General features: G+C 40.5%; 1 protein-coding gene across 9 annotated transcripts in view; it reads left to right on the top strand.

The window, feature by feature from the left end:
* Positions 1-26,831, top strand: part of CADPS (calcium dependent secretion activator) — a 527,814-nt gene that overhangs the window by 312,049 nt on the left and 188,934 nt on the right. For all 9 annotated transcript variants that reach the window (XM_055134465.1, XM_055134464.1, XM_055134468.1 and 6 more), the window contains exons 7-8: positions 6,917-7,028; positions 14,149-14,288. In XM_055134465.1, the coding sequence (XP_054990440.1) occupies positions 6,917-7,028; positions 14,149-14,288 (252 nt within the window). The remainder of the gene's footprint in view (positions 1-6,916; positions 7,029-14,148; positions 14,289-26,831) is intronic.

The following is a 26,831-nucleotide window of genomic DNA, read 5'->3' as shown; positions in this document are numbered from 1 at the left end:
TTTATAGATGTGAAAACTGAGGCTCAAGTTCATGCTTAATAAGTAGTATAATTTCTATAGAAGATATCTCCTCAAGTACAGTGTAATATCTTTAAGGATATTGCTGGTATTTCCTTCATCTTTGGATTCACAGCAGCAACTAACTCATCCCTTGCCTTTGGGAGACATTTAAGAAGTATTTCTAAATGAGAGGAGCAATGAAGGATTAGAGATGGGAATCCTAGGTCATGGAAGTCAGTGCTTCATCCAAACAGCCGATTGTTCTTGAAGGTCCCTCAGCTAGACTGTATTTTAATTCTCACCCTCTTGCAAAAGGTATTTAATTTGCAATGGGCATGCTGGCCTCCATATATGTCCCTTTATATTTAGAAGGGACGCTGTGGGTGATAGCATTGCACAGTCTGTGCTTTTCTGTTTAATATGGCTGGAATAAGTAAAGTAATAGTCTGTGTTCTGACTTGCTTCATAGTGCTGTGTAATGCCTATTGACTTCCAGCCACAGTCTCAGTAGCTAACATTATGTAACCTTCAAAGCCATAAGCCTTGATCCTCAGCTGTCCTGATTGTTCATATAGTGGGTCTCCAGTTGCCAGCTGCTGCCTGCATATCTGAGAATTAGTGTCCTCCTAAAATGCACCAACCCCTCAAGGAGATAAAGTCTCGTAAGTTTAGCTTAAAGAAGCAGTCATACTCTTGGTTATCCCTCTATAAGCCCCCACATTTGGTGATCAGGTTGTTCTGAATTGGCTACCTTTTCTAAACACTAAACAATATTGACTGTGAAGCTGTAGAGATGTCTCAGTTAGCTGAGCACAGGCTTTGCATGCCAGAAGGTATGCAAATGTCATAATTTGGCATCATAAAATTCCCCCACCTTAGCACTTTCAGACTGACCCTGAGAACTGAACCAGGAATAGCCCCCAAGTACAATGGGATGTGGTCTAGTAGCAAAAAAAAAATTATATATATATGCCAGTCCCTATTATGGCATATAAAATAAATAATCATGCTCTACTCCCTACCCTCCATGGTCTTCACCATCTAGAGAGTCAGATGTGTGAGGAATTGCCAAACTACACTATTGTCTTGGTTTAAGAGTAACTAAGAGGAATTAAAATTCTGTAGTTTAATGTATGGTCTTTGCAATCAGAAACTCTGAGTCTATCATCTAAACTGTTGACCCTAATACTAAATGTCTAAAGTCACAAATTATTTATAATGTGAATATAATAGATGATATCTTATATTGATGTCACTGTCACTGTCATCCCGTTGCTCATCGATTTGCTCGAGCGGGCACCAGTAACGTTTCTCATTGAGAGATTTATTGTTACTGTTTTGGTATATCCAATATGCACGGGTAGCTTGTCAGGCTCTGCCATGCGGGCTTGATACTCTCGGTAGCTTGCCCGGCTCTCTGAGAGGGGCGTAGGAATCGAATTCGGGTTGGCTGCATGAAAGGCGAATGCCCAACCACTGTGCTATCGCTCCAGCCCATATTGATGTCAGAGGAATTAAATGAGATAATACACAGGTACAATAAGATAATCCATGAAAAGCAGTCCTCTTGGGGCCTAAAAAACCATAAGCACTTCATAAAGGATGCCCATCTTTAGCACTTTTTGTTGAGGTAGCTTTAAAGTATGGAAACAATAATAAATATAGGTCAGGTTCATAGAGAGGGACTCCTCACCTGTCCTTTTGCTACCCTGTATTCAGAGAGATTAGTCTTCCCAGCCAATATTATTAACCTCTGATATTCTCAAATTAAAGTGCAATTTTATTTCAATTATGGGAAAGTTGTAAGAACAAGCATTTATCTTAATAGCTGCAGTCAATACACCACAAAGAAAAGGTAGTAGGCAGAGAAAATTGCAGCAATGAGAAAGAGGTCCATCTATCAATATGTGGTGCCATGAAAAGGCCACTTTTGGGGGCTTTGTCTACTGGCTAATTTGTAAATAGCACACCATGAACTATATGAAACATGTAAAATAAATCCAGACTAAGGAGCCAGTATCTCATAGTCTTGAAACAGAACTCCCCCTTTGAGTTATAAAGAAGATCGACTTTAATTAGATCATGACACCCTTGGTGGAACACCTGCAAAAGGAAACATGGAGGCATGGTTCAGAGTTCAGGCTGTAGAGTGAGACCATCCTTGGCCCCTTGCATGTACCCTGGAATACATTGACTAGCCTCTTGTAGCCTCAGTGTCTCCATCTGTAACTGTAGGATTGATTATGAACACTTCACAGGTTGACCAAATGAGATTTAAAAGATAAAATGCAGAGTTGGAGAGATAGTATAGGGGTAAGGTACTTGCTTTGCATGTGGCCAACTCTGGCTTGAGCCTCAGCACCACATATTATTACCTGAGCACAATCTTGGAGTGATCCCTGAGCTCAGGGCCAGGGGTAAGCCCTAAGTATGTGGCTAGAAACCAATAACAACAACAACAACAACAATAATAATAATAGATAAAATGTATGATTATATAATGTGACCAATAATAATAGTTTTGAAATGGGAAGTTGTTCTTTGCATATCACAATTTCTGGACAAACATTAGCTGTTTTTATTTAAAAGATAGTCAGGTCTCACCAGGGGATGGCTGGGAAAGAAAAAGAGCTGATACTTTCATAATTTTTTTTGTGAAGGAGGTAAGAGCAGGGAAAGGTGTTGATAACCAAAGCTCCTTAAGTCTCCAAAGAATAGGAAGCATAGACAAGAGGAAGACTAAGTTTATTTTCAGGTCTAAGGATGGAAGCAAGGTAAAGAAAGCTGCTTCCCTGAACTGGTGGACCCAATGTGAGTGCAGGTTAAACAAAGTGATAGCTCTGGGCTCTCTACCTGAGTCACTCATGTTCTGAATCTTTACTCAGGGGACCCATGTTTGCTTTCTTGCTTTGCTGCGCATCTCACAATTCTTAACTATTTTTATCTCTAAATCTCTAAATCTGGAGGGCATACATGAAATCTGATGGAAATAAAAAATAGAGCACATGTTTAGACAGAGGAAAGGAAAATGTATTTTGTTTTGTTTTGTGGCCATACCAGGTGGCTCTTGAGACTTAATTTTGGCTCTCCTCCAGGGATCACTCCTAACAGGCTCAAGGCACCATATGGGGTGCTGGGAATCAAACCCAGGTTGGCTGTGTGCAAGGCAAGTGCTCCTACCTGCTGTTCTATCTCACTGGTCCAGTAAAATATATTTAATGCCCTTGGTGCTATTTTTTTCTGGGGACACTGGTGTTGGGAAATTACACTGGTCAAGGACTGGGTGTTGGAACATTCTATGACTAAAACCCAATCATGAACAGTTTTGTAATGCTCTCACAGTGATTCAATAAAATCAATAAATAAATAAAAAGAAAAGAATTTTTCTTATTTATCACAACTCAACATGATAAATGTTCCAAATATTAACAGCAATATTACTCCTAAATAAAAAATTTAAGGGTTTTTCCTAATGATTTTATAATATTGCTAATCATTAATAAGGCTCATTAATATTTATGACAGCAGTAGCAGAGTTATAAAGTGGGAGTAAAGAGATTTGGGTTCTAGCCAGTTTGATTACAATTCCCTGGGAGAAAATGGACAATCTCAAGTTTTCATGTGCGTAAATGGGGGCTATAATGTGTATTTTACCTCCCACTTTCCATGAAAAGGAAACATCCTCCTTGCCTTCCCAGCACAGAGTCAGATACTATGTCAGAGCTAGTATCTGTCACTGTCACTGTCATCCCATTTCTCATCGATTTGCTCAAATGGGCATCAGTAACGTCTCCATTGTGAGACTTGTTATTGTTTTTGGCATATCAAATACGACACAGTTAGCTTGCCAGGCTCTCTGAGAGGGATGGAGAAATTGAATCCAGGTCGGCTGCGCACAAGGCAAACGCCCTACCTGATGCGCTATTCCTCCAGCCCCAGAGCTAATACATCTTGCTCACAAAATAGAAGTGACCATTGCTATCTCATACCTTCTTCATGAAAAGGAAAGGTAAGCAAAATTTGTTGGGTCATCATCCTACTCCCAAGAATATTGCTATTTGTTCTTTATAACTGCTCTACCCAAAGAAGTTATGTTAGGAAGTGAGGTACCAGAATATTAATTAACTTACCCCATGTTCTACAGATTAAGGAGATAACCAGAATCTGAATTTAGGGTGTCTGGTTCAAAGTCCTATATTTTGAGTAAGGGAATATCAATAGCCAAAGGCAATAGAATCTGAGAACCGACCTACAGAACTGAGCTTACCAAGGGCGAGAGGTAAGAGTGGACAAGATGGGAGTCTGGGATGATGGTGGAGGGGCATGTAAGGTGAACAGTGTGGTGATGGAGTGTTGTGTGCATGAAAACCTATCATGAATAGTATTATATATAATGGTAACTCCAAAAAATAAAACAAAACCTATGTTTTCACCTGTAGCATTCACTAGGGCAAATATTTCCCTCTCAAGCTTGCTACATTTGCTAATTCAAAAATGCAAAGCTTCTGCATGTACATTTAATAACTCACTATTGTGCTCCAACTCTGTCACTTCTTGTGTCTCATGTCCTCTACCTTCTGTGCTCTCCCTTTTTATATTGGAAATATTATTTTTCCTCAATGGTTTTCTTACACTAAATTCTCTTAGATCTGGGCTCCTCAAATCACTACTGTTCTGTTGCCTTCTGAGTAGATATCTCTTTGGTAAGGTTTGAGAGTGACAGTGAGAGAGAAAGTCAGATTTCCATCATTTACAAAAGAAAAACAGTACAAACAACCAACATCCCCAGAGTAAATTGTTCAAGCCTAATATTAGTTCAGACCATGCCCACAAAAACTACGTTGATGAAGTTGGTGAGAAGAAGCGGAGAACTCCTGGTATGAACAGGTGTCCTGTGGTCATCATTCTCAGTCCCTGGGAAAGTAGGAGAACCCTGAGAGGATGGTGGTGGGGGGAGAGGACACAGGGACAGGAACCACTGGCAGGGTCACCTTCATCCTTATGGGAAACATTTTGGGAATAGCTGTTCCAAATGCTGAATGTGTTCACTAACAAGCATAGTTTCTATGGCACTGTAGGGATGCGATTGTGTTTGTTGATAAATGAGTGCCGTAATGTTCTCCATTCTAGTTCTCTGTCCTAAGAAAATAATCAGAAATAAAAATCAAACAGTAATATTTAGCCCACTATCAAGGATAGAATAATGGTCAAATAAAATTATGATGTACTTATAATACATAATGTAGTTATCAAAATCATATTCATCGATTTGCTCGAGCGGGTACCAGTAATGTCTCCATTGTGAGACTTGTTGTTCCTGTTTTGGCATTTCGAATATTCCATGGGAAGCTTGCCAGGCTCTGTCGTGTGGGGTAGGATACTCTTGGTAGCTTGCCAGGCTCTCCAAGAGGGACAAAGGAATCAAACATGGGTTGGGCACATAATAGTATTTATTATTAGTTATATTAAATGGGTATTTTACAGTACTGAGATAATGATAAGAAGAAGTGGATATTCTCATGGAGGGTGTTGTGTGCATGGAACTCACTGGGCTGTTGTGTGCATGGAACCCTGTCATGAGAAGTGTTCTAAATCATGACTTCTCAAATAAATTTTTTAATTGGCTATGTATAGAGCATGTGAAAAAAACCCTCTGTATAAACATATGTGTATATATACATATATATATTTCTGTTTTTAATTCTATAAAAGAATCTATATTTGTTATCATTTTTGATATCAAAAATATTTATTAAGTGTCCTCTATGTGCCAAGAACAATGCTCAGAACTGGGTTTATCATAAAAACAAAATATACACAGACTACCCTGTGGCACTTACCAGGCTATTAGAGGATAGAGACATTAATCACACAAATAGATTTATAATTACAAATTCAATGATCACTAAGGTGAAAAAGTCACAGTATGTGCAAGAGAATTTAATAATAGCATCAAATTTAAGCTGGGAGATCAATAGACCCAGTTCCTGGAACTGTGTGTTCAAGCTGACCCCCGAAAGCACCGCCAGGTGCAGAACGGGGCTGGGGGAAGCATCTCCAACAAAGAGAACCATGCATGCAAACAGTCCTGAGGTGGCACAGCCAAGGAAGTGACACTGCAGTAGATTTGTTCCGAACACACTATGATGCCGTGGAGCAGGCACCATGGAAGGGTTTAGAGAAGGGACTCAATGGAATTCTGCTAATGCTTCTGCAGCTCACAATAATTCCAGGTAGAGAGCGGATGGGTAGGTATGGCACTGTAAGAATATCGTGAGTGAGTGAATACGGCTCCTGTTGCTGGGCACGCTAGCCAGCAGCTCGGTAAGCCAAATTCTCCTCCAGAAAGACCAAAGACCCTCAGACCAGTGACTGGACAGGGATGGGTATTTCTGCTTTGACAGGAGTGAGCTCCGTTTGTTCCTTTATCCCACTGATCCTGCAGTGCTCGAGGAAATGGGGCGCCCCACCCCTGACTGCTGCTGAGAAACATTTTAAAGTCAGACCCAATGAAGCCCCGTCTCAAAATCTAGTACTGCAGTTTCCAAGTAGGAAATCTAAGGAGGTAAGGAAGTAATTAGTGACTGCCCTGGAACCATTTATAGATATAACAAATATGTATAGTGTGGGGGCAAGTTCTCAACTGATTTCATGCTAATTCCAAGTGATTCCTTCTAGTGCTCTGTGAAGACCCCTGGCAACTTTCTGAGCATCTGTCTTGCATTTGCCTAACAACTTAATTAACACTTTTTGTCATTCTGGCAGCTTTGGGAGGGGAGTGGGGAGAGGCGGGGGATGTGACAGCCAAGGCTGCCTCGGGTTAACCCTGCATTCACCCAACCAGGAAAGAAGGCAGCTGGGTTTAATATTGTCTAGACAGGGGTCTCCACGCTCACCTCTCTGGTTCTGTCCACAGCTGGGGCACCCAGGGTGATTTCTCAACGACTCATGCACTGCCCGCTGTAAAGGTGAAGCTGTTCACAGAGAGCACAGGGGTCCTGGCCTTAGAAGATAAAGAACTTGGACGGGTAAGTGTCCCCCCCCCCACCCCGCAACGGGTAGCCAGCACAAGGGGTCCCAGAATTCTGGAGGCAGCACTGCCCAAAGAACAGCTTCCAAATGGAGTCCCAATCCACTTGCTGCATTGCCTGTGGGACCACAGGGTGAGACCCTTAGTCTCTCTAAGTCTCAGCATTTTCCTATTCAAATCTTTTCAAAGCCTGCAATGCAAAGGGTAGAGGGACTCTTAAACTATCAGTGCCAAGATTTGTCAAGCCCCTTACTATTCTGAAGGGATGTTCTTTTTTGAAATCTAGGGTCACAGCTGGCAGTGCTCAGGGTTGACTCCCAACTCTGTGCTCAGGGATCACTTCTGGTGGTTTCAGGGTACCATATGGGGTACTAGGGATTAAACCTGGGTCAGCCGTGTGCAAAACAAGTGCCCTACCCACTGTACTATTGCTCTGGCCCCTAAAGTGACATTCTTAAATATATAATAGTTGTACCCACCTAAAACAATTTCAATCAACACAGTGGCATAGACTAAAGGAGTGAGATAAGGGAATTGATGGATAATAAAAATCATTGAAAATTATAAAGATTCTGACACAAGGATACTGGAACATCACCCATTATGGACCCCAAATAGACCGTCACTGTGGAGATAATAGCTAAAACATCTATTGTAGAAATTGGGGACTCAGATCCCATGTGTCTGTTAACTGATTGCTTGGAACAGTAAACAAGTTTTAATAACAGTGTTTTATTGCATTCACTGGAAAGGGGCTGCCAATAATATGTATAAAAATGATGTAAAAAGGATTTAGTGGGGGGCAAAGTGATAGTACAGCAGGTAGGATGCTTGCCTTGCACACGGCCAGCCCACGTTTGATCCCCATCATCCCATATGGTATCTCAAGCGCCACCAGGAGTAATTCCTGAGTGTAGAACCAAAAGTAACCTGTGAGCAATGGCAGGTGTGGCCCCAAAGCCAAAAAGTCAAAACAAAAAAATTTTAAAAAGAATTTAGGACCGAGACTCAGTTTTTTAAACAGGGTTTTCTGCGTTTCTTCGTTTCCAGCAAAAATACACAGATCTCAGGAGTGCCACGGCAAGATCCCTGGCTAGAAAGGATTACCTCACTCCCTGCTAGATATGTGGTTTCCCCAGGGCTGCCCTTTCAATGCCAATAGAACCCAGCGCCTAGTGTGTCCTCAGCCAGAAACAAAACGCTCCCCATTTCCAAAACATTCTTTTGAGTACCACCGAGATAATAGAGACCTTTCCCCCCTCACATTCTATTGGCTCTGCTCCAAGCAGCCAGTAACTTCAGACTGTAAGTTGGATTTGTCACTGGCTAGTCTGCCGAGCGACTCCCCCACCCTGCTTCACTTGTAGAGAAACGTCCGCTCCTTTGCAGCCTGCAAGACCCGTGCAACCTGGCTTCCAGCCGCCTCCTCAGTCTGCTGCCACCTCTCTCCTCATCCACGAGGCCCCAGCATCTCTGCCAAGTTTCAGTCCGTCAAATAGACCAAATTCCTTCTCACTTTCGAGGGCTTTCTCTCCGCGTGGAGGATTCGCCCCCAACCTCCGATTCTCTGAAAGGTCCCCTCCCGTTCTGGATAAAGGCCAGCACCACCTCGGAGATCACTTTTCCCGACTTCCCATCCTCCTTCATTTGCTTTCTGTCTCCTCTTCAGCTTCTCCATGGAACATGCCTCAGCCTTGAGAGGAGAAAAGGAAGAGTTTATAGGCATTTCAGCTTGTCTCTCTCCCACTGGACGATAAAAGTCCCGTTAGACTAGAAACCTAAACTTGACTCCCTTATTTACATCCAGAGCCCAGAACTCAGACTCTTCAGACTGACTATGTGTAGTGCCTTGGAAAAGCTGTGTGATCTGTATTGCTTTCATTTTGTTTTTGTTTAGGGGCCACCCACTGGTGATGCACAGGGGTTACTCCTGGCTCTGCACTCTAGAATTACTCCTGGAGGTGATCAGGGTACCAAATGGGATCAAACTGGGATTGGTTTGTGCAAGGTCCTACCTGCAGCACTATCTCTCTGGCCCCCAAAGCTGTGTGATTGCAGACAAGACTTTCTTTAGTCAATCTGAGCCTTGAGAAGATCATCTGTGGACTAAGGAAAGAACATTCACCCCAAAAACAAGCCTGGAGGACCACATAGCTAAAAAGAACACATTCATTGGACTTCTCACTAAGACATCCCTAGATGGAAGGAAAACAAGGCAAAGAGCCAAAATAGTGCTTCTCTAAATAGAGAGAAGGACAACAGAGAGAGAGAGAGAGAGAGAGAGAGAGAGAGAGAAGTACTTGTTTTCTTCAAGAAAGAACAAATATTTGTTTCTTTCTGTAGAGAGAGAAACACACACACGGTGACCTTTTATTTTCTTCAGATTGTTCTTTTTTCATGAAGAATTGTGTGAAAAATCCCTGAAGTTGTAAGACTCAGGATATCCACATTGGAAGTGACACATCCAGGATTACTCAACCTGAATCTATTCCTGAACCCCAGGACCAGGAACTCTTGGAGTTCCTTATAAATATGGGGAAGGGGATGGGGAGAGCGAGCTGGGCACACTTTCTTCTGGACTCATTGGTTCAAAGCGTTCACAAGTTTCTCAAAGCTGTTTCCACTCAGAAAACCAAAACACTGGATAAGTCAAACCCTTTCGTTTATAGATAAAATTATTGATTGTCTGGAGGGCAAGAGCCCACCCCCACACACACCCCACGCACTGCCCACCCTGACAGGGCTTCCTGTGTGCTGTATTTTAATCTCCAGCTAGGCCACTGCCCTAGGTTTTAATGGGCAGCCCCTCAGAGTCACCTTCTGAGCTATTCTCCCTCCTATGCAGGGGATCCCAGAGGAGGTAAGGAATAACGTCAAACTAATTTTTTAGGGTTATTATTCTCACTAACCAATGTTGGCCCTAGGCTTTCTGTGTCATCAAATAAAACTCTCGGCCTTGCGGTTGTGAAAAAAACCACAAGTCAGCCTTTGCAGCACACCTACCCCCAACGCCCTCTCCTCCCATTTCTTTAAAATGTGATATTCTCAAGCATGGAAAAATCTTTGCTTTCCGTTTATTGTATATCTCCAGTTACTGGTTTCCTTCTAAAGATACTTTCCCCCAATTGCTGAGGACCTGGCCCTGATGCTGGATGGAGCGCCCTCTGCTGGCAGCATCCCTGCAGGAAGCAGCTGCTTAAAAACAGTGCCATCTTCCTGGAATGTCTTGTCACTGTCACTGTCCTCCCATTGCTCATCGATTTATTCGAGTGGGCACCAGTAACGTCTCTCATTGTGAGACTTATTGTTACTGTTTTTGGCATATACAATACGCCACGGGTAGCTTGCCAGGCTCTGCCGTGCGGGCTCCATACTCTCGGTAGCTTGCTGGGCTCTCTGAGAGGGGCGGAGGAATCAAACACGGGTTGGCCTCGTGAAAGGCGAATGCCCTACCGCTGTGCTATCGCTCCAGCCCTTGGAATGTCTTGTAACCCTCCAAATATTTATATGCTTTAATTCTTTCCAAGCATAGCGGAGGACTGGCACATTCAAAATCCCAGTGTTATATTCATTCATTCACTATTCACTTTGTTACATTTTTATTACTCTTTTAAAGAATTCATGCACAATATAAGGGAAAAAAGAACTTAAATGGATATTTAGTGGAAATTAATGGTACATCCCACCCACCCTAATGCTTGTTTCAAGAGAAAAAAAACTTTTTTTTAGTTTATTGTGTGTTCTTTGCAAAATATTCTATGCAAAGGAATGTCATACAAACAAATTACAGGAACATATGCACATACTTCTAAAAAATTAGATAAAGTACAAAAAAACAACAGTGATAAGACAAGTACATGTACTTTCCTGTGCTTTAAGTGGGATATCTCAGTGTACCTGAAGATTTTTTCATCTATACTAACTTACCCTTTTCATAGCTATATGATATTCTCTTACAGAGCTCTCTCATAATTTCCTTAGAATTTTTACCATTTTTAGCTACATAAGCAGTGCTTTGAAATCAAAATTATTGCTTAGTACATGTGTTACACATTTAGGAAAAATTTTAAAATAATGTGCTGATTGGAATTTGAATTGTGGACAGAAACTGTCAAATTATCCTTTATAGGGTACTTCCACAAAAGGCCAGAGAGTGTTTATTGTCATGTTTTTAGTCATTGAATACAATTGCATACAATTGTGTCTCCACCATTCTATTTCTGTGTTATGTGCAGAGCAACAAGCAGAGCAACAAGAATTATGACAGACTAAAATCCTCCACCTCACAAAACATCAAAGATATAAACCTAAAACCAGAAGTCATAGTGCAGTGTGATGTGTGATTTGGGAAAAAAAACAGACAAGTGGACACAGTCTGTTCTGGGGGGATAGGGCTTCCTTCTGATGGAGGATACCTAGGTGGGGAGAGATGCACAGGCTGGATGCGGGAGGGGATCCTAGAAAGATGAGGGTAAGGCAATCCCCAGCAGGATGCCCTGTGTGCCCTGGTAACTGAGAGAAGCTGGGCTGGGCTGGCAGGAAGCTTACTGCATGGGGTGGCTTGTGTTCCCATATCCACATCACCACATCAAAGCATAGCACACATGGGCCTCGACTGACATGATGGAGTGCTTGATTAGCCGCCTGGAATGTCCAGATGAGGTGTCTGGATGGCTCGGGGCTCTTGTGCATCCAAAGGGACCCTAATAATTCAGCAGGGCTGACACACACACACACACAAAGGAATCACTGACCTATCTGACACAGGGGATGAAGATGGGGGAGAACTGTGCTGACCTCAGCTCCCATCCAGCCCAAGAGGGGAGTCTCCCCCAGGAGTGACCACGTGGAGAAGAAGTCTTTGTGGAGCAGCCAGTAATAAGTTGCGGCCATTTGTATCAGCGAATGGACACCATATTGCCAGTGGGAAATATGCCCAGGATCCATATGGTGGGAGGGCTGTTAACGAGTTCCGGGCGCCCAGAGTGCTGCTCCTGCTTTGATTTTGCCAAATGCAGGAGCAGGATGCCCAGAGTCTTTCCTGCTGCTGTTCTGGCCCCGGCTGAGGATTCTCTTACCAGGCTCTGCCTTCTATGCTCCCAGTATATTACCCACCCACTCACCCACTGTTTACTTCTCAGGGCAGAACAGTTCGAGTAAAAAGACCAACTTCCCAGAGATCAGCACCCTCTTCTCCCCATCTCCCAAAAGTCTCATCTCAATATGTCTATCGACCAAGATCTGGGATAACACTTAATCTGAGTGAAGTAAGAGGTTTTAGCCATTCATCCAGTGGTACTCGGACTTATATTACCATCCATCATTCTTAGTTTCCCAGTTTTACCAGTATTCTAGGGCCAGTTAGCTGAATCGGTATGTTTAATGGGAGAATTTTTTTTAATTGAGGCACCATGATTTACAAATTTATTTATAGTTGAGTTTCACGTGCACAAATTTTCAATACTTATCCCATCACCAGTATCAGTTTCCTCAGTGGCAGAATTTTAATTAAGTTAATCCTCTCAACATGAACAAATGACACAAAGATACTACAAAGTAAAGCTATGATTTTGAAAAAATAATCCATCACAGGCCTGGTGCACAATGTAAAAATAATAAAAGTAACACCATTTCCAGAACTAGGAGTTCTGCCTTCCACATTATGAGATGGAAGCAATGCTAGCGTCATCAAATAGATTACCCTATCAGACCAAGACTTTATAAAATTGTTTATAAGAATACATAAATTACAGACTTAAATCCAGTGTCATTGTACTAAGTGCACATTATATCTTAAAATTAGTATCTAATATCACTACAAAGACACCACTCTTCTCAAGATATTTTAAGAAACAGTTTTGTTACCTTAGCTTGTCTTTTTAAAACTTCTCTACTTCTGCACATGTATATTCTTTCTTTGTTATATATGTAATAATGTAATACATTATATTGATCATCATATAATTAGATTATCATATAATCTAATACACAATCATTATAATTAATAAATCTATACTATAAATCTAAATATATTTTATACTATAAGATATAACGGCTCATATTTTATGGATGGCAGCACTGTAGCACTATCATCCCATGGTTCATCAACTTGCTCAAGCGGGCACCAGTAATGTCTCCACTGTGAGACTTGTGACTGCTTTTGGCATATCAAACATGCCACGGGTAGCTTGCCGGGCTCTGCTGTGTGAGAGGGATACTTTTGATAGCTTACCAGGCTCTCTGAGAAGGATGGAGGAATCAAACCCAGGTTGGCTGCATGCAAGGCAAGTGCCCTACCCGCTGTGCTCTCTCCAATCCTATGGATGGTAACTATATATTGAAGTGGTACATGTACAGATATTTGACTAGTTGCTCAAAATTATTTACTGAAATACTGTTTTAAAAATCAGCAACCTCAGGGCCAAGACATAAGTCCTCTTTGAATTTCAATTATGTCTTAAGACCTTGAAAAGACTCCAGTTTTGCATTTTGTAAGAACGTATAACTTTTCTTTCATAATAAAAGAGAATTCGGTAAGGAAAATGGGGTCAGATATAGACACAAAAGGAATGGAAAATCAACACAAGCAAGGCAGAGAAGCATTGGTGACTCTTGTTTTCCTGCCGAGGGCTTCTACAATTGTTGTCTGATCACACAGATGATCACATGCTTCTTTGCTTTCCACTGGGGCTGATTCTGTAGGCTGTCAGTAAAGACAGTACAGCATCTGGAAAGCAGTGGGTACCCCCAAACTCTTAGCCTCATTATCCCTCATCCAGAAGTGAAAGATACCCAGGGAAGACGCCTGCTTCCCTGCGCCTAATGAAAATAGATGTTTCATACCTGGAACCAAACCCACTTGTTACAAAGCTGGGCACACTATCCTGGTAGCAGGTCATCAAGCTCAGCTTCTCTTTAACTTGTACTGAATTCATGTTCCTTTAGGGGGTCGCATCCAGGGGGGTTTCCCTGCTGGTTGTGAGACCTGGATAAAACACTCAACTTATCAGCAGCAAAATTCTCATCTATAAAAGCAACCCTCCAAATATTCCTGTTTCCTGCCTCTTCATAGATAGTTTCTGTTTCCTGGCTGAGCTGATTGTCCTTTTTTTCTACAGGTTATTCTCCATCCTACCCCAAATAGCCCCAAACAGTCAGAGTGGCACAAAATGACTGTCTCCAAGAACTGTCCGGATCAAGATCTCAAGATGAAACTTGCAGTCAGGATGGATAAGCCTCAGAACATGAAGCATTCTGGGTGAGTGTCTCTCTAGATGACAATTCCAGACACATGAACCTTTTTTCACATATTTTTTCAAGAGGCTGGAGAGATAGAACAGTGGGCAAGGCACTTCCTTGTATGCAACTAAGCCCAGTTCCATCACCAACTCTATATATTGTCCCTAGTACCACTGGGAGTGACTCCTATAAGCATACAGAGCCAGGAGTAAGCTCTGAACACCACCAGGCCCAAGACCAAAATTTTTTTTAAGAGAAAAACTGAAAGGACAACATGAAGGTAATATAAATGATTTATGAGAAACTAGCGAAATACTTAACTTTGATACATATTTTGATACTTCCTCAAGTCCTGTGATTACTCTGTTTTTCTTTGAGGTAAACTCACATGATAGAAAAATTTCTTCCTCCTTTTCTGGCAGGATTTCCAGTATAATTCAAAACATTCCTAGAAGCATGCTGTGTTATTCTGATTTAGGACCTGACTTTTATTGACTTCATGCTCCTTCATAAAGGAATCCAAATCTTTCCAAATGCAAATTACTGATTAGTACCTTCACTAACAACCACATCAATAAGTTGTGAATAATATCTGTAGCTGACCTTTAAGCAATCAATTCCCATTGAGTCAGTTTTAATGTTTAAGATAGCATTTTTAATATATTAACATATTTGGGATTATTTATAAAAATAATTTTCTTTTATTTTAGGCACCATAGCTTATAATACTATTAATGGTAGTTTCTTGCAAAAATCATTCCAATACCAGTGTGTCCATTTCCCTTCACCATCACCCTAAAGTCATCCCCCTATTTTATTCCCTTTCTGTAAGCTTCTACTGAAGACCAGTTCTCAGTTCCTGTTGCCTTTGGCTGTTGGTTATTCCCCTCTTTTGTTTCTTTGTATCCCACCTGTCTGCCCTTCTTCTTCTGATTAACTTAACTCAGCATGATATTCTCCAATTTCATCCATGTAGCAGCAAACATCTTTCATATAACTGAGGTATATTTCATTGTATATATCTACCATAGTTTCTTTATCCAGTCATCTGTTCTTAGATGCTCAGGTTGTTTCCGTATTGGGGCTATTGTGCATAAGGCTGCAGTGAACCAGAAGAATGAAAAATATCTTTTCTGAATAGAGTTTTTAGGCCTTTAGGATAGATGCCAAGAAGTGGGGTTGCTGAGTCACATGGGAGCCAAACCCTCGTGATTTGAGTACATATTGTTTTTCAAAAAGGCTAGACCAGTTGACATGACTGTGGATGGAACTATTCTTTTTTTTTTAATTTCTCTCTCTTCCATTTCATTGTTTGCATACAAAAAAGCAATGAATTTCTGTGTATTGATTTTGCAGCTAAGAACTTTTTTTTAGTTTAGTGTTTAGGGTTTTCTTGGTATCCCATGTTTAGTTGCTTAACCTTTGAGAATGACAAATTAGGTGATTTAAATAAATAAAAATAATATTTTATAGACCAAAACTAATGATTTGTACAGAAAATTTTTATTGATGACTGGCTATATGCTAAGCCTGTTAAACAAATAAAACAAATTGCTTAGACCCCACTGTCTCTGAAAATGAGATCACTTAGAGAGAAGTTGGGCATATAACTCTGGAGAAAGGTATGTTTAACCCATAGCAGGGAAGGACTATTTGAAACAATCATATATAGGTACTATTTTTCATCCAGTTATCATGCTGCTTAGAAATATAAAGTACAAGTAGAAAGATCTTTTTAATTACCTTTGAAGTATATGTACTGAAGTGGTAAAATTGACACAAAATCTGGAGGAAGTTTATGTTCTAGAGGGACTCTAAAACCCAGTGCCAGAAGTTAACTGCTGAGAAGACAGATTGAGAAAATGCCTGTGGTCAGCCTATTTAATGTGGTAAATACTCAAAAGAGTCCAGAAGGTCAGCATCGAGGGGAGTCAGAGATACTCACTTTCTGGCCTTGAGGAAGCAAATAACTAGACTTATGAAGTGGGGCAGCAGCTAGATCTAGAGGGTCTCAGATGTGCAACCAAAAGTAACTAAATTCCACTGACAGCCTGAAAGATCTTGGGAGAACTATGAGTTTTTTGAGAACTCTGAGAATGCAACCTGGCCAGGATCTGGAGGCCAATTTATAAGAAAATGAGCTCCAAAAATGAACCATTCCCAATTACCGATGCACACAAGCTCTGAACAATTAACACATGCTACTTCAAAAATAAATACAGAACTCCAACAGAAGTCTAGGAAAGGGTGATCAGGACAAGAAGTCTCCATGACGCATACAGTCAGGAGTAAAAGAGCCCTGGTGCCTTAAATCCCAAGAAGCAAAGAAGACAGACTTCCAGAAATATATATATATATAAATAAAATATTTTTTATATATATTTACATTTTATATATATATTTACATTTATATATATATTTACATTTATATATATAGATATATGACCTGGAGACCCATTCCTCCACTTAAACTCACTTGTTATTTGAAGAATTTACATGGCACTCTCTTGAGTCAAACAATTCCCAGAGTCAAAGATGGGATTATGGCAAGGCTCATCATAGAGAAGGTGAGGGAGGGAGCCAGGCTCTTGCTGTGAGCTTAACTTTTCCATTGTCCATGATGAAGAACAATAGCTTCATGTGATGTTTCTGACATCAGCTTTTCCTCCTTTTTTTCTGGACTATATTTATTTCTAAAATGTTCAAGAAAATTTCTCCTTTGTATCTCTCCTCTCTCAAATAAAAACATCCCAGTTTCACAAGAAATCGGTATTACAATGTTGTATTAATTGCCTAGCCCCAGAATAATCTTTCGAAGACAAAAACCAGTCAGATCACGCTGATGGTGAAAACCCTCCAGTAATTCCCCTTCACATTCTGAGTAAAAGCCAGTGTTGTGAGTGTCGCCTTGGGCCTTACCTGACAGGGACTCCATGCCTACCTCACTCCATTCCTGCTCCAGACGTACTGGTCTCCTTGTTCTGCACAGAAGACTCGAGGTTGTACCTTCATCCCAGTGGCCCTTCAGTGTTTTCTCAGCTTCCTTGGCCCTTCTCCCACACACAGATGGCCACATGGTTCACTTTCGTTTCTTCTAGTTCCTGCTTCTAATGAGAAGCCTTTCCTGGCCTGCCTACGGCCCTGCCTCATCTCTTTAACTGTGATTTATTCTCACCACAGCACTTATCTCACACATCATATATTGATGAATGTTGTCTGTCTTTCCCCACTAGGTTTTGAATTCATTCTCAGGAGGTTCATTTTTCCTCCATTGTTCAAAGTTGCTATAGATTCTGACATATAGTGAAAATACAATAGATTATTTGATATATATATCCCATAAATAGCTACTGAGCTCTTATCACATACAATTCTAGAGCTAAGTACAGAAAATATTTAATAAATTTATTTATAAATTTATTCATTTATTTATTATATACAAATTTATTAAATACATGGGCTGGAGTGATAGCACAACAGGTAGGGTGTTTACCTTGCACACGGGCGGCCCAGGTTCAATTCCTCCGCCCCCCTCAGAGAGCCCAGCAAGCTACTGAGAGTATCTCTCCCGCATGGCAGAGCTTGGCAAGCTCCCCATGACATATTTGATATGCCAAAAACAGTAACAAGTCTTACAATGGAGACGTTACTGGTGTCCACTAGAGCAAATTGATGAGCAACAGGATGACAGTAATACAGTGATTAAATACATATTTAATAAAGAGGTACACTGTGGATGGAACTGGAAGATACCTTGTTAACAACATATATCAGTGAGAGAATTGCAAGTACTGAATGATCTCACTCATCTGTTGTATAGAGAGACTAAAGAAGGAAACAATATGGAATGATAGCAAATCCTCCATGTTGGACTACAAAACTCAGATGACCAAGTGAAGTGGGGAGGGAGGTGGTCGAGCAGAGAAATGTAAGAGTCAGCAGACTAGAGGTGACAGAGGAACTGTGGGAAAATTGGGCTGGAGCAATAGCACAGCAGTAGGGCCTTTCATGCGGCCGACCCATGTTCGATTCCTCCTCCCCTCTCGGAGAGCCCAGCAAGCTACCAAGAGTATCGCGCCCACACGGCAGAGCCTGGCAAGCTACCTGTGGTGTATTGGATATGCCAAAAACAGTAACAACAAGTCTCACAATGGAGACGTTACTGGTGCCCTCTCGAACAAATCGATGAGCAATGGGATGACAGTGACAGTGACAGAGAGATGGAAATGGAAAGATTCGCCCAGTTCAGAGCCAAGTCTGGAATTGTGATTTCTTTCTGTTCTACCTTAATTGAGGACATGAAACCTTAAAATAGGAAGACCCTATGGGTCCACTTTGAATTCATTTCGTGAGTTTCTGTCAACATTTCAGGAGTAATTTTCAGCAATTCTGATTTTCCTTTTCTGTTTTAACAAGCCTTAAAGAGGTAACAGTTGGTAAGTTTTGGTCAGACCACTTAAATGCCTTTGCCTCTTCCTTTTCCTTGCCTCTGCTGCTCTTCTCCACTTCTTTTCCTCAAAATTATCCCACTTGTCTATCCTTCATAATTATATAAGACACCATTCATAGACATAGACTCTCAAATAAGACTAGCTAGACTGAACTAATTGATATATTTAGAATTTAATTTTCTCTAGCTAATTGATTTTTTTCTATAAATGTCTATTAGTACAAGTTGGTATATAGAGTTCAAGTCTTTTAAATGCTGATTGATTTCCCATCACTCACTAGGAGTTATCAAACTTTCTGACCAAAATTATAAATTTGTTCCCTCTTCTGTTCTGCCCAGTTTTGCTTCATACATTTTGAAACTCATTAGCATATGCATGAGCCTTTACAATAATTAATTTTCTTGATAAATTGATTTCTTTGGCGTTAGCAAATTGTTTTCTTTATCTCTGGTAACATTCTTTGCCCTAGAACGTACTTTGTTTGAAAAAACATTTTTTTTAAATTTAAGTTCCCATAGGAAATATAGAATTTGTCCCAGTTTTTCAAAATACTGTCTTGAGTTCTCTGCCTTTGAATTGGAATCACTGTCACTCATACCACTGCTCATCGATTTGTTTGAGCAGACACCAGTAACGTCTCCATTGTGAGACTTGTTGTTACTATTTTTGGCATATCGAATACATCACGGGTAGCTTGCCAGGCTCTGCTGTGCAGGCAGGATACTTTTGGTAGCTTACCAGACTTTCCGAGAAGGATGGAGGAACTGAACCCAGGTCAGCCCAGCCGAGTGCAAGGCAAATGTCCTGCCGGCCGTGCTATAACTCCAGCCTGAATTGTAATATTTAATGCAAGTATTGATGTAATTTGGTTTTAATAAATTTGCAATTATCAGCCTTATCATTTGCTTTATATGCCATCTGACCTTTCTACCTCATCCCCTTTTTTTTCCTGCCCCTTTTAGATTAATTTATTTATGGGTAGGGCATTTGCCTTACATGCAGCTGACCCGGGTTCGATTCCTCTATCCCTCTTGGAGAGCCAAGCAAGCTACTGAGAGTATCCTGCCCACACAGCAGAGCCTAGCAAGCTACCCGTGGTGTATTCAATATGCCACAAACAGTAACAACAAGTCTCACAATGGAGACGTTACTGGTGCCCACTCAAGCAAATTGATGAATAATGGGACAACAGTGCTACAGTACTGTTATTCCATTTTGTCTTTTGTTATTTCATTAACTGTGAATGTCAGTTAGACCAATTGCTTAGAATTCAGTACTTTATACAATCACTTAGAAATGGATTCGAGTTACTTATCTTCTCTGATTTTGCTGGGCATAAAGTGGAAATAATAATAGTGTTTCCTTACAGAGTTGTTATAGAGATTAAATTAGTTAATACATTTAGAACAGAATTTTATGGATGGTAAGAACTACAACCACAGCAGAGTTGGGGATAGCACTCTTTTCATGGTTAACCATGTTTTTTGTGTCTTCTCTGCCCTTTCCCCTTTTACCTGCTATGCTGCTGCAAAAAAAATCTCAGTGCCTTTCCAGAGCTCTTTCACTCCTGAGGCATGTGGGGAAGCAGCTTGCAAGGACGTTGTTTTTTGTCTCACTATGACTGTCCATAACATAAATTCAAGTGAGCCCTGAGCAGAACTGGATATGACATGACCCCCTCAGACAAAATATATAAATATATATGTATGTATATGTATGTACATAAATATCTTTTGATCTCCTATCATGTGCAATCCTAGTGCTAAGCATAGAAGGTATTTAACAAACAGGTACCACGTGGATGGAGCTGAAAGATTCCTTATTAGCAACATAAATCAGTGGAGAAGTACAAATACTGGATAGTCTGACTCATCTGTGGCATAAAGAGACTAAACAAGGAATGAGTATCAAATGCCGTCAAATCCTTGACATTAGATTATAAACTTCAGATGACCATGCAGTGGGGAAAGAGGAGAGGAACATAAGAATAAGTGGGCTAGAAGTGACAGAGGGACTGTTATGGAGAGTCTTGGGCACTTTGGTGTTGGGGGTGTGCAGTAACTTGGTACATCTATAGCACAAATGTTGATATTATTATAACCATATTACCTAAATTATATTAAAACCTCACGACAGAGCCTGGCAAGCTACCCATGGTGTATTCAATATGCCCAAAACAGTAGCAACAAGTCTCACAATGGAGACATTACTAGTGCCCGCTTGAACAAATCAATGAACAACAAAACGACAGTGCTACAGTGCTATAATAAAGCATTTAAGGGGAGAAATTCATTTATTTCCATTCACAAATACAATGTGGAGGAAGATTGTCCTTTAATTATTTTGAAATAACAGTCATTAAGTATTGTCCTTTTATTATTTTGAAATGACTGTCATAAGTGTGACCATGAGATACTCACGTGGCCAAGTAGTCCCAGGGTAGTGGGATGCAAAGCCAACAGGATGACCCACATGCATGTTTTCCTTCTCATTCAGTCTCCCATGATTTATTCTAGCCTCTTAAACAACTGAATCCCTTCACCCCCATGATAAGAATGAATGGCATGAATTTATAAAAATGCTAAAGCCAGAATTTATAAGTCATAATGCAAAATATGACCTAAAGTTTAAAATCCAGACAAGTTCCACACTTTATTTGGAGCATATGTATATTAAAAGAACTAAATAAGAACTCAATAAGTAACCCAAAGTGAATCTTTTTTACTATTGCTAATAATTGCTGCTATTGCTATTACTATTGCTACTGCTGCTAATAATAATAGTTACAAGTTTAAAACATGTACATAATTAAGCATTTACAGTGTGCCTTGACTGGAGCAATAGCACAGCCGCTAGGGCATTTGCCTTGCATGAGGCCAACCCGGGTTCGATTCCTCCGACCCTCTCAGAGAGCCCTGCAAGCTACCGAGAGTATCCCGTCCTCATGGCAGAGCCTGGCAAGCTACCTTTGGCGTATTCAGTATGCCAAAAACAGTAACAATAAGTCTCACAATGGAGACGTTACTGGTGCCCACTCAAGCAAATCGATGAACAACGGGATGACAGTGCTACAGTACTACAGTGTCCCAATTTACATATTAAACATTTGATGTACATCATCTGCACCAGTTCTCACAATAACTCTATGAAATAAATCCTGTGTTATTCCCAATTTATATTTGAAGAAATTGAGGCACAGACAGCTAAGTCAAATAAGCATTAATCGGGTCAGAATTCCTACTGAGGTGATTCCACCCTGAGCCTAAGCTATCATCCTGAAGCTAAAAGTTTGCTCCTTATACTACATGCTGATTTGGCTATTCATAAATCTAGATTTCCATATATCCAGATGGCCTAAAGAAAGAGCTGAAGGCCACTAATGCCCACACAGATCGATCTGTCTGTAGTGTGAGATGCTGGTGGGGGAAAGCCACCTGTATGTCTGCAGTAACAGAACTTCCATCTGCTCCAGGTACTTTGCATTCTGTTTCACGAGCATGTTTCAACCTCAGAAAACACTGAGTCGGAGCTGACTAGACAGAAATGGTACATTGCAGCCCTCAGTTTTTCTCAGTTTTGACACCTTCTGGTATGTGCCAAATTAGCAATAAATTCTGAGGAAAACCTCAGAGGGAAAACCCCTCCTTCACACAAACCAACTGATACTTTCCAAAGGAGATTGTTAATTTTTCTCTGGTTCTACTCTGCTTTCTCATTCTAAAGACTTTAGCAGAAATTCTCTCTATTCAATTATACTAGCAATTTTTGTTTTGTTTTGTTTTGCCTTTTTTTTCAATGAAGAAGCCAAAGATTACTGTCTAAAATGGGAGGAGAAGTTGCTCTGTAACCAATTTTTCTGAATTTAAATTCTGACTGTTTTATCACATAGCTGTGGGTCTGCAGATGTTTCTTGAACTTTCTAGACCTGTTTCATCGATCATAGAACAGAAATAATAAAATTTGATGTGCCTGTACTTTTATAAAGGTATTGTTTTAAAATTTTTACAATTTAAGGGCTGGAGAGATAGTTACAGAGCTTAAGTCACTTGCCTGGCTTGTGGCTGGCCCCAATTCTATCCCTAACACCACATATATTTCCTGGCACCACATATGGTTTCCTAAACCCCATCAAGACTTATCCCTGAGCACAGAACCCTGAGTAGAACAAAACCAAATGTGCCCTCTTCCCCACCAAAAGAGACTTTACAGTTTAGTAATTCCTTTAATTCTTATAATCCTCAAATTAGGAACCATTTATTCTCCCCATTGTACAGATTTTTTAAAAATATGGTAGATACAAGTTGAGCAACTTCCAAGGTCACATGCGAACCTAGCAAACATGGCTCTAGATTCAACTTCTCAACTCTGTCAGGTGAGGACAATAATGCATATAAAGTCTTTCACACATCACAAAGTGGAGCTTCACTAAGCAACAGGTAGTACTTTTACTCTGAAGGAAAATAAAGTGATTCAAAATGGATTGTGTTCTTTGTGCTTTAATTGCTTTAATTCTACTTTCATTTTATAACTTACTATAGGTAACCTCTGCTTTTCAGTTTATAGGCACTTCACCAGGTTTCAGTAATTGCTGCTTAGGTATTATGTTTTTAGTTCTGTTGAATCTATGTTTTGAGTATATGGGTATATCCCTCACTCATATCACTGGCATAATTGAAATTCTGATGCCTGTTAACCCATTACGTTTGGGGTTTTTTTTTTTGATTTTTGGGTCACACCTGACGATTCACAGGGGTTACTCCTGACTCTGCACTCAGGAATTACTCATGGTGGTGCTCAGGGGACCATATGGTTTGCTGGGATTCCCACCCGGCTTGGCCACATGCAAGGCAAATGCTCTACCTGCTGTGCTGTTGCTGCAGCCCCTAACCCATTACTTCTTGTTCTCGTCTCTGCCGTCTCTGCCTCTCCCCTTGATTTCTTTCCATCTCTGTCTCTTTCCTCTCTAAACACTGGGGTCGAGGATGATCCCGGCATCCCCTTTTACTACAGTACATTTTCTCATCCAGTGGTCTATGTTCCACAGATCATCCTGTGTTTGTCTTTCTTCTTCTGGTTTACTTCACTCAACATGATATCTTCCAGCTCCAACCATGTTGCAGCAAATTGCATGATTTCCTCATTTATTGCAGCTGCATAGTATTCCATTGTGTACATAAACCATATCTTCAAAATCCATTCATCTGCTGTTGAACACCTAGGTTGATTCCATACCTTAACTATTGTACTGAGTATGAACATGCATAATGGTATGTATCTTTTCTTTTGAGAGTGTTTTTATATCCTGGGGATAGAGGGCTGGAGCGATAGCACAGCAGGTAGGGCATTTGCCTTGCACTCGGCCAACCTGGGTTTGATTCCTCCACCCCTCTCAGAGAGCCCGGCAAGCTACTGAGAGTATCTCGCCCACCAGCACTATCTATCTGGTCCCAAGGAAAACTATACACTTAACTATATTCAAACACCTTCTCCCTGGCTATGGCAAGTCTCTCTCGTAAGTCCATTTCTCTCATGAAGGCAGTAATTTGTTATTCAAGATAGTTATGAGAACTGTATAGGACAGCTAGATGATCCTCAGAACAACAAAGCTGATCATAGGGCCAAAGGGCTGATGAACCTACCAGCTCACTAATCACTTTTCTAACCTCAGCCTCTGTTCAGCTACCAGCCTTACTTTCTGTTCCAGTTCCCCATTGCAACCATCTAGTCCTCTAGTTCCCCATTGCAATGATCTCCTCACTGATCTTCTTGATTTCTCTACTGCCACTTCCATCTGCAGTGTATCCAGCAGCCACTGCAATTAGCGTATCTAGAAATATGCAAATGTACTAATTTTATTTGCGTGAGGGTGTGTTTAATCACAGTGAGGTATACAGTTACGCTGTTATTCGTGATTGGGTTTAGTCATATAATGTTTCATCACCCATCCCTTCAACAGTGTACATTTCCCACCAGATAATAGGTGTTCGATAGAGAAGTTAGAGTGGGTGGGGGGTGGGGGTGCAAAGAGGCTATATTTTGGAAGAAAGATATCTAACTTTGCAATGGGTTGCAATTTTTCATGCAAAATTTTAAATGTCAGCATATATCTTTATAATGTTTTTTCTGGTTTCCCCAAAGCATGATGTTAAAAACTAAGTGAAATTAATTAAATATTTGTTGGTCACCAACCATATACAAGGAACTATGATCACTGTCATCACTGTCATCCCGTTGTTCATCGATTTGCTTGGCCGGGCACCAGTAACGTCTCCACTCTGAGACTTGTCTCCATTGTAAGACTTGTTGTTACTGTTTTTGGCATATCAAATACGCCACAGTAGCTAGCTAGGCTCTGCTGTGCGGGCGAGATACTCTTTTTGAGTATCTCTGAGAGGGGCAGAGGAATCAAATCTGGTCAGCCGCGTGAAAGACAAATGCCCTACCCAATAAGATAATGAATAATTTGTAGCAGTATTATCATTGTATTAGCAGATTACCCATGAGCTCAGGAGGTGAACGCCCTCAAGATAAGAAATTGAGTGTATGAAGACTATGGATTCTAATATAAAGAACAGAAAGCAGAATATAGGTGGCTACTGAGGTATGAAACTATAGTGCAGTCAATAATTACAGGTAATATATAATGTGCAGAATGCAATCCTACAGAGTTAAGCAATCACAGAAAGTAAACAGACTTTGAGGCTAGGTCAAGAAAGTGGATTTTTATTTTCATATCCTAGGGTTTTCCTAAGACTGGAGCGATAGCAAAGTGCATAGGGCCTTTGCCTTGTACGAGGCCCACCCAGGTTCGATTCCTCCACCACTCTCAGAGACCCCGGCAAGCCACCGAGAGTATCCCACCTGCACGGCAGAGCATGGCAAGCTTCATGTGGCGTATTTGATATGCCAAAAACAGTAACAACAAATCTCACAATGGAAACATTACTGGTGCCTGCTCGAGCAAATCGATAAACAACAGGTTTACAGTGCTACAGGGTTTTCCTAAGTGTTCATACCACTGACAGTATTTGAGGTAATTTTACATGCAGTGACAAGCACATACTAGTTACATATTTCAATTTGCAATTCATGACATAATTATTATATAAAGTCATGATGTTACATTTTCTTTTCAAAATAAATTTGTCATAGTAAATAAGTTAATATAAGAGAAAATGTCAAGTAAATTGAGAATAAATGGACAGCCACAAGATAAAGCATGAAAGTGAAATTTGGGTGGGTAAAGTTGGGGCACCCTTAAAGTAAAAGGGAGAATAAGTGAAGGAATTTTGGTAGGGAAAGACATCCGTAGAATTTGTAGTATTCATCTCCAGGAAAAAAGGATTTTGAAAATCTTTCTTCAGCTCTTTTAATCCATTGAAAATATCCTCTATAGTTTTCCATGGAAATAAAAATTAGGGCTGAGGGGCTAGAGCAATAGCACAGCGAGTAGGGCATTTGCCTTGCACATGGCTGACCTAGGTTCGATTCCCAGCATCCCATATGGTCCCCTGAGCCAGGAGTAATTCCTGAGTGCATGAGCCAGGAGTAACCCCTGTGTATCACCAGGTATGACCCAAAAAGGAAAAATAATATATATATATATGCTGAAAATGAAATAGCAATGATAGGAAATGAAAGATTAAACAGAACTTTCCTGGAGGCAAAATCAACTACACTTGGCAACTGAAAAATAAACATAGGGATCAGGAAGACCTATAAAGACTCAACGTCGAAGTAGATTCTGGTCAATATCCATTTTTAAGAGCATGTAATATTTGCCATGCATATTAATTAGTCTTCATTTTTCCAAAACAGAAGTTCTTTCTAAGTAAACTGAGGATTTGAAAGTTATCCAGCTAGTTTTCATAGCAAATAAAAAATAAAACAATTTTGAAACCAGAGTATTTGGATATATTTGAGTATGACCGGATCTTTCCTTCCTTGATCCAATAGAGTTTGAAAACACCAGCTCCACTTCACTGATCAATCCCATTTCAACATGAAATAATTCAAGGAGCAATGGGATAAATCTGAATAAATGAGTAACACTGACTTTTTAAAAAATATCCACATAGTTTTAAATATGCCTGTCATTCTCAACTATTTTA

The sequence above is a fragment of the Sorex araneus genome, chromosome 4 (genome assembly GCF_027595985.1).
Source record: "Sorex araneus isolate mSorAra2 chromosome 4, mSorAra2.pri, whole genome shotgun sequence".
NCBI classification, from domain to species: domain Eukaryota; kingdom Metazoa; phylum Chordata; class Mammalia; order Eulipotyphla; family Soricidae; genus Sorex; species Sorex araneus.
Note: the sequence above shows the minus strand (reverse complement) of the source record. Positions and strands in the feature narration are given on the sequence as shown.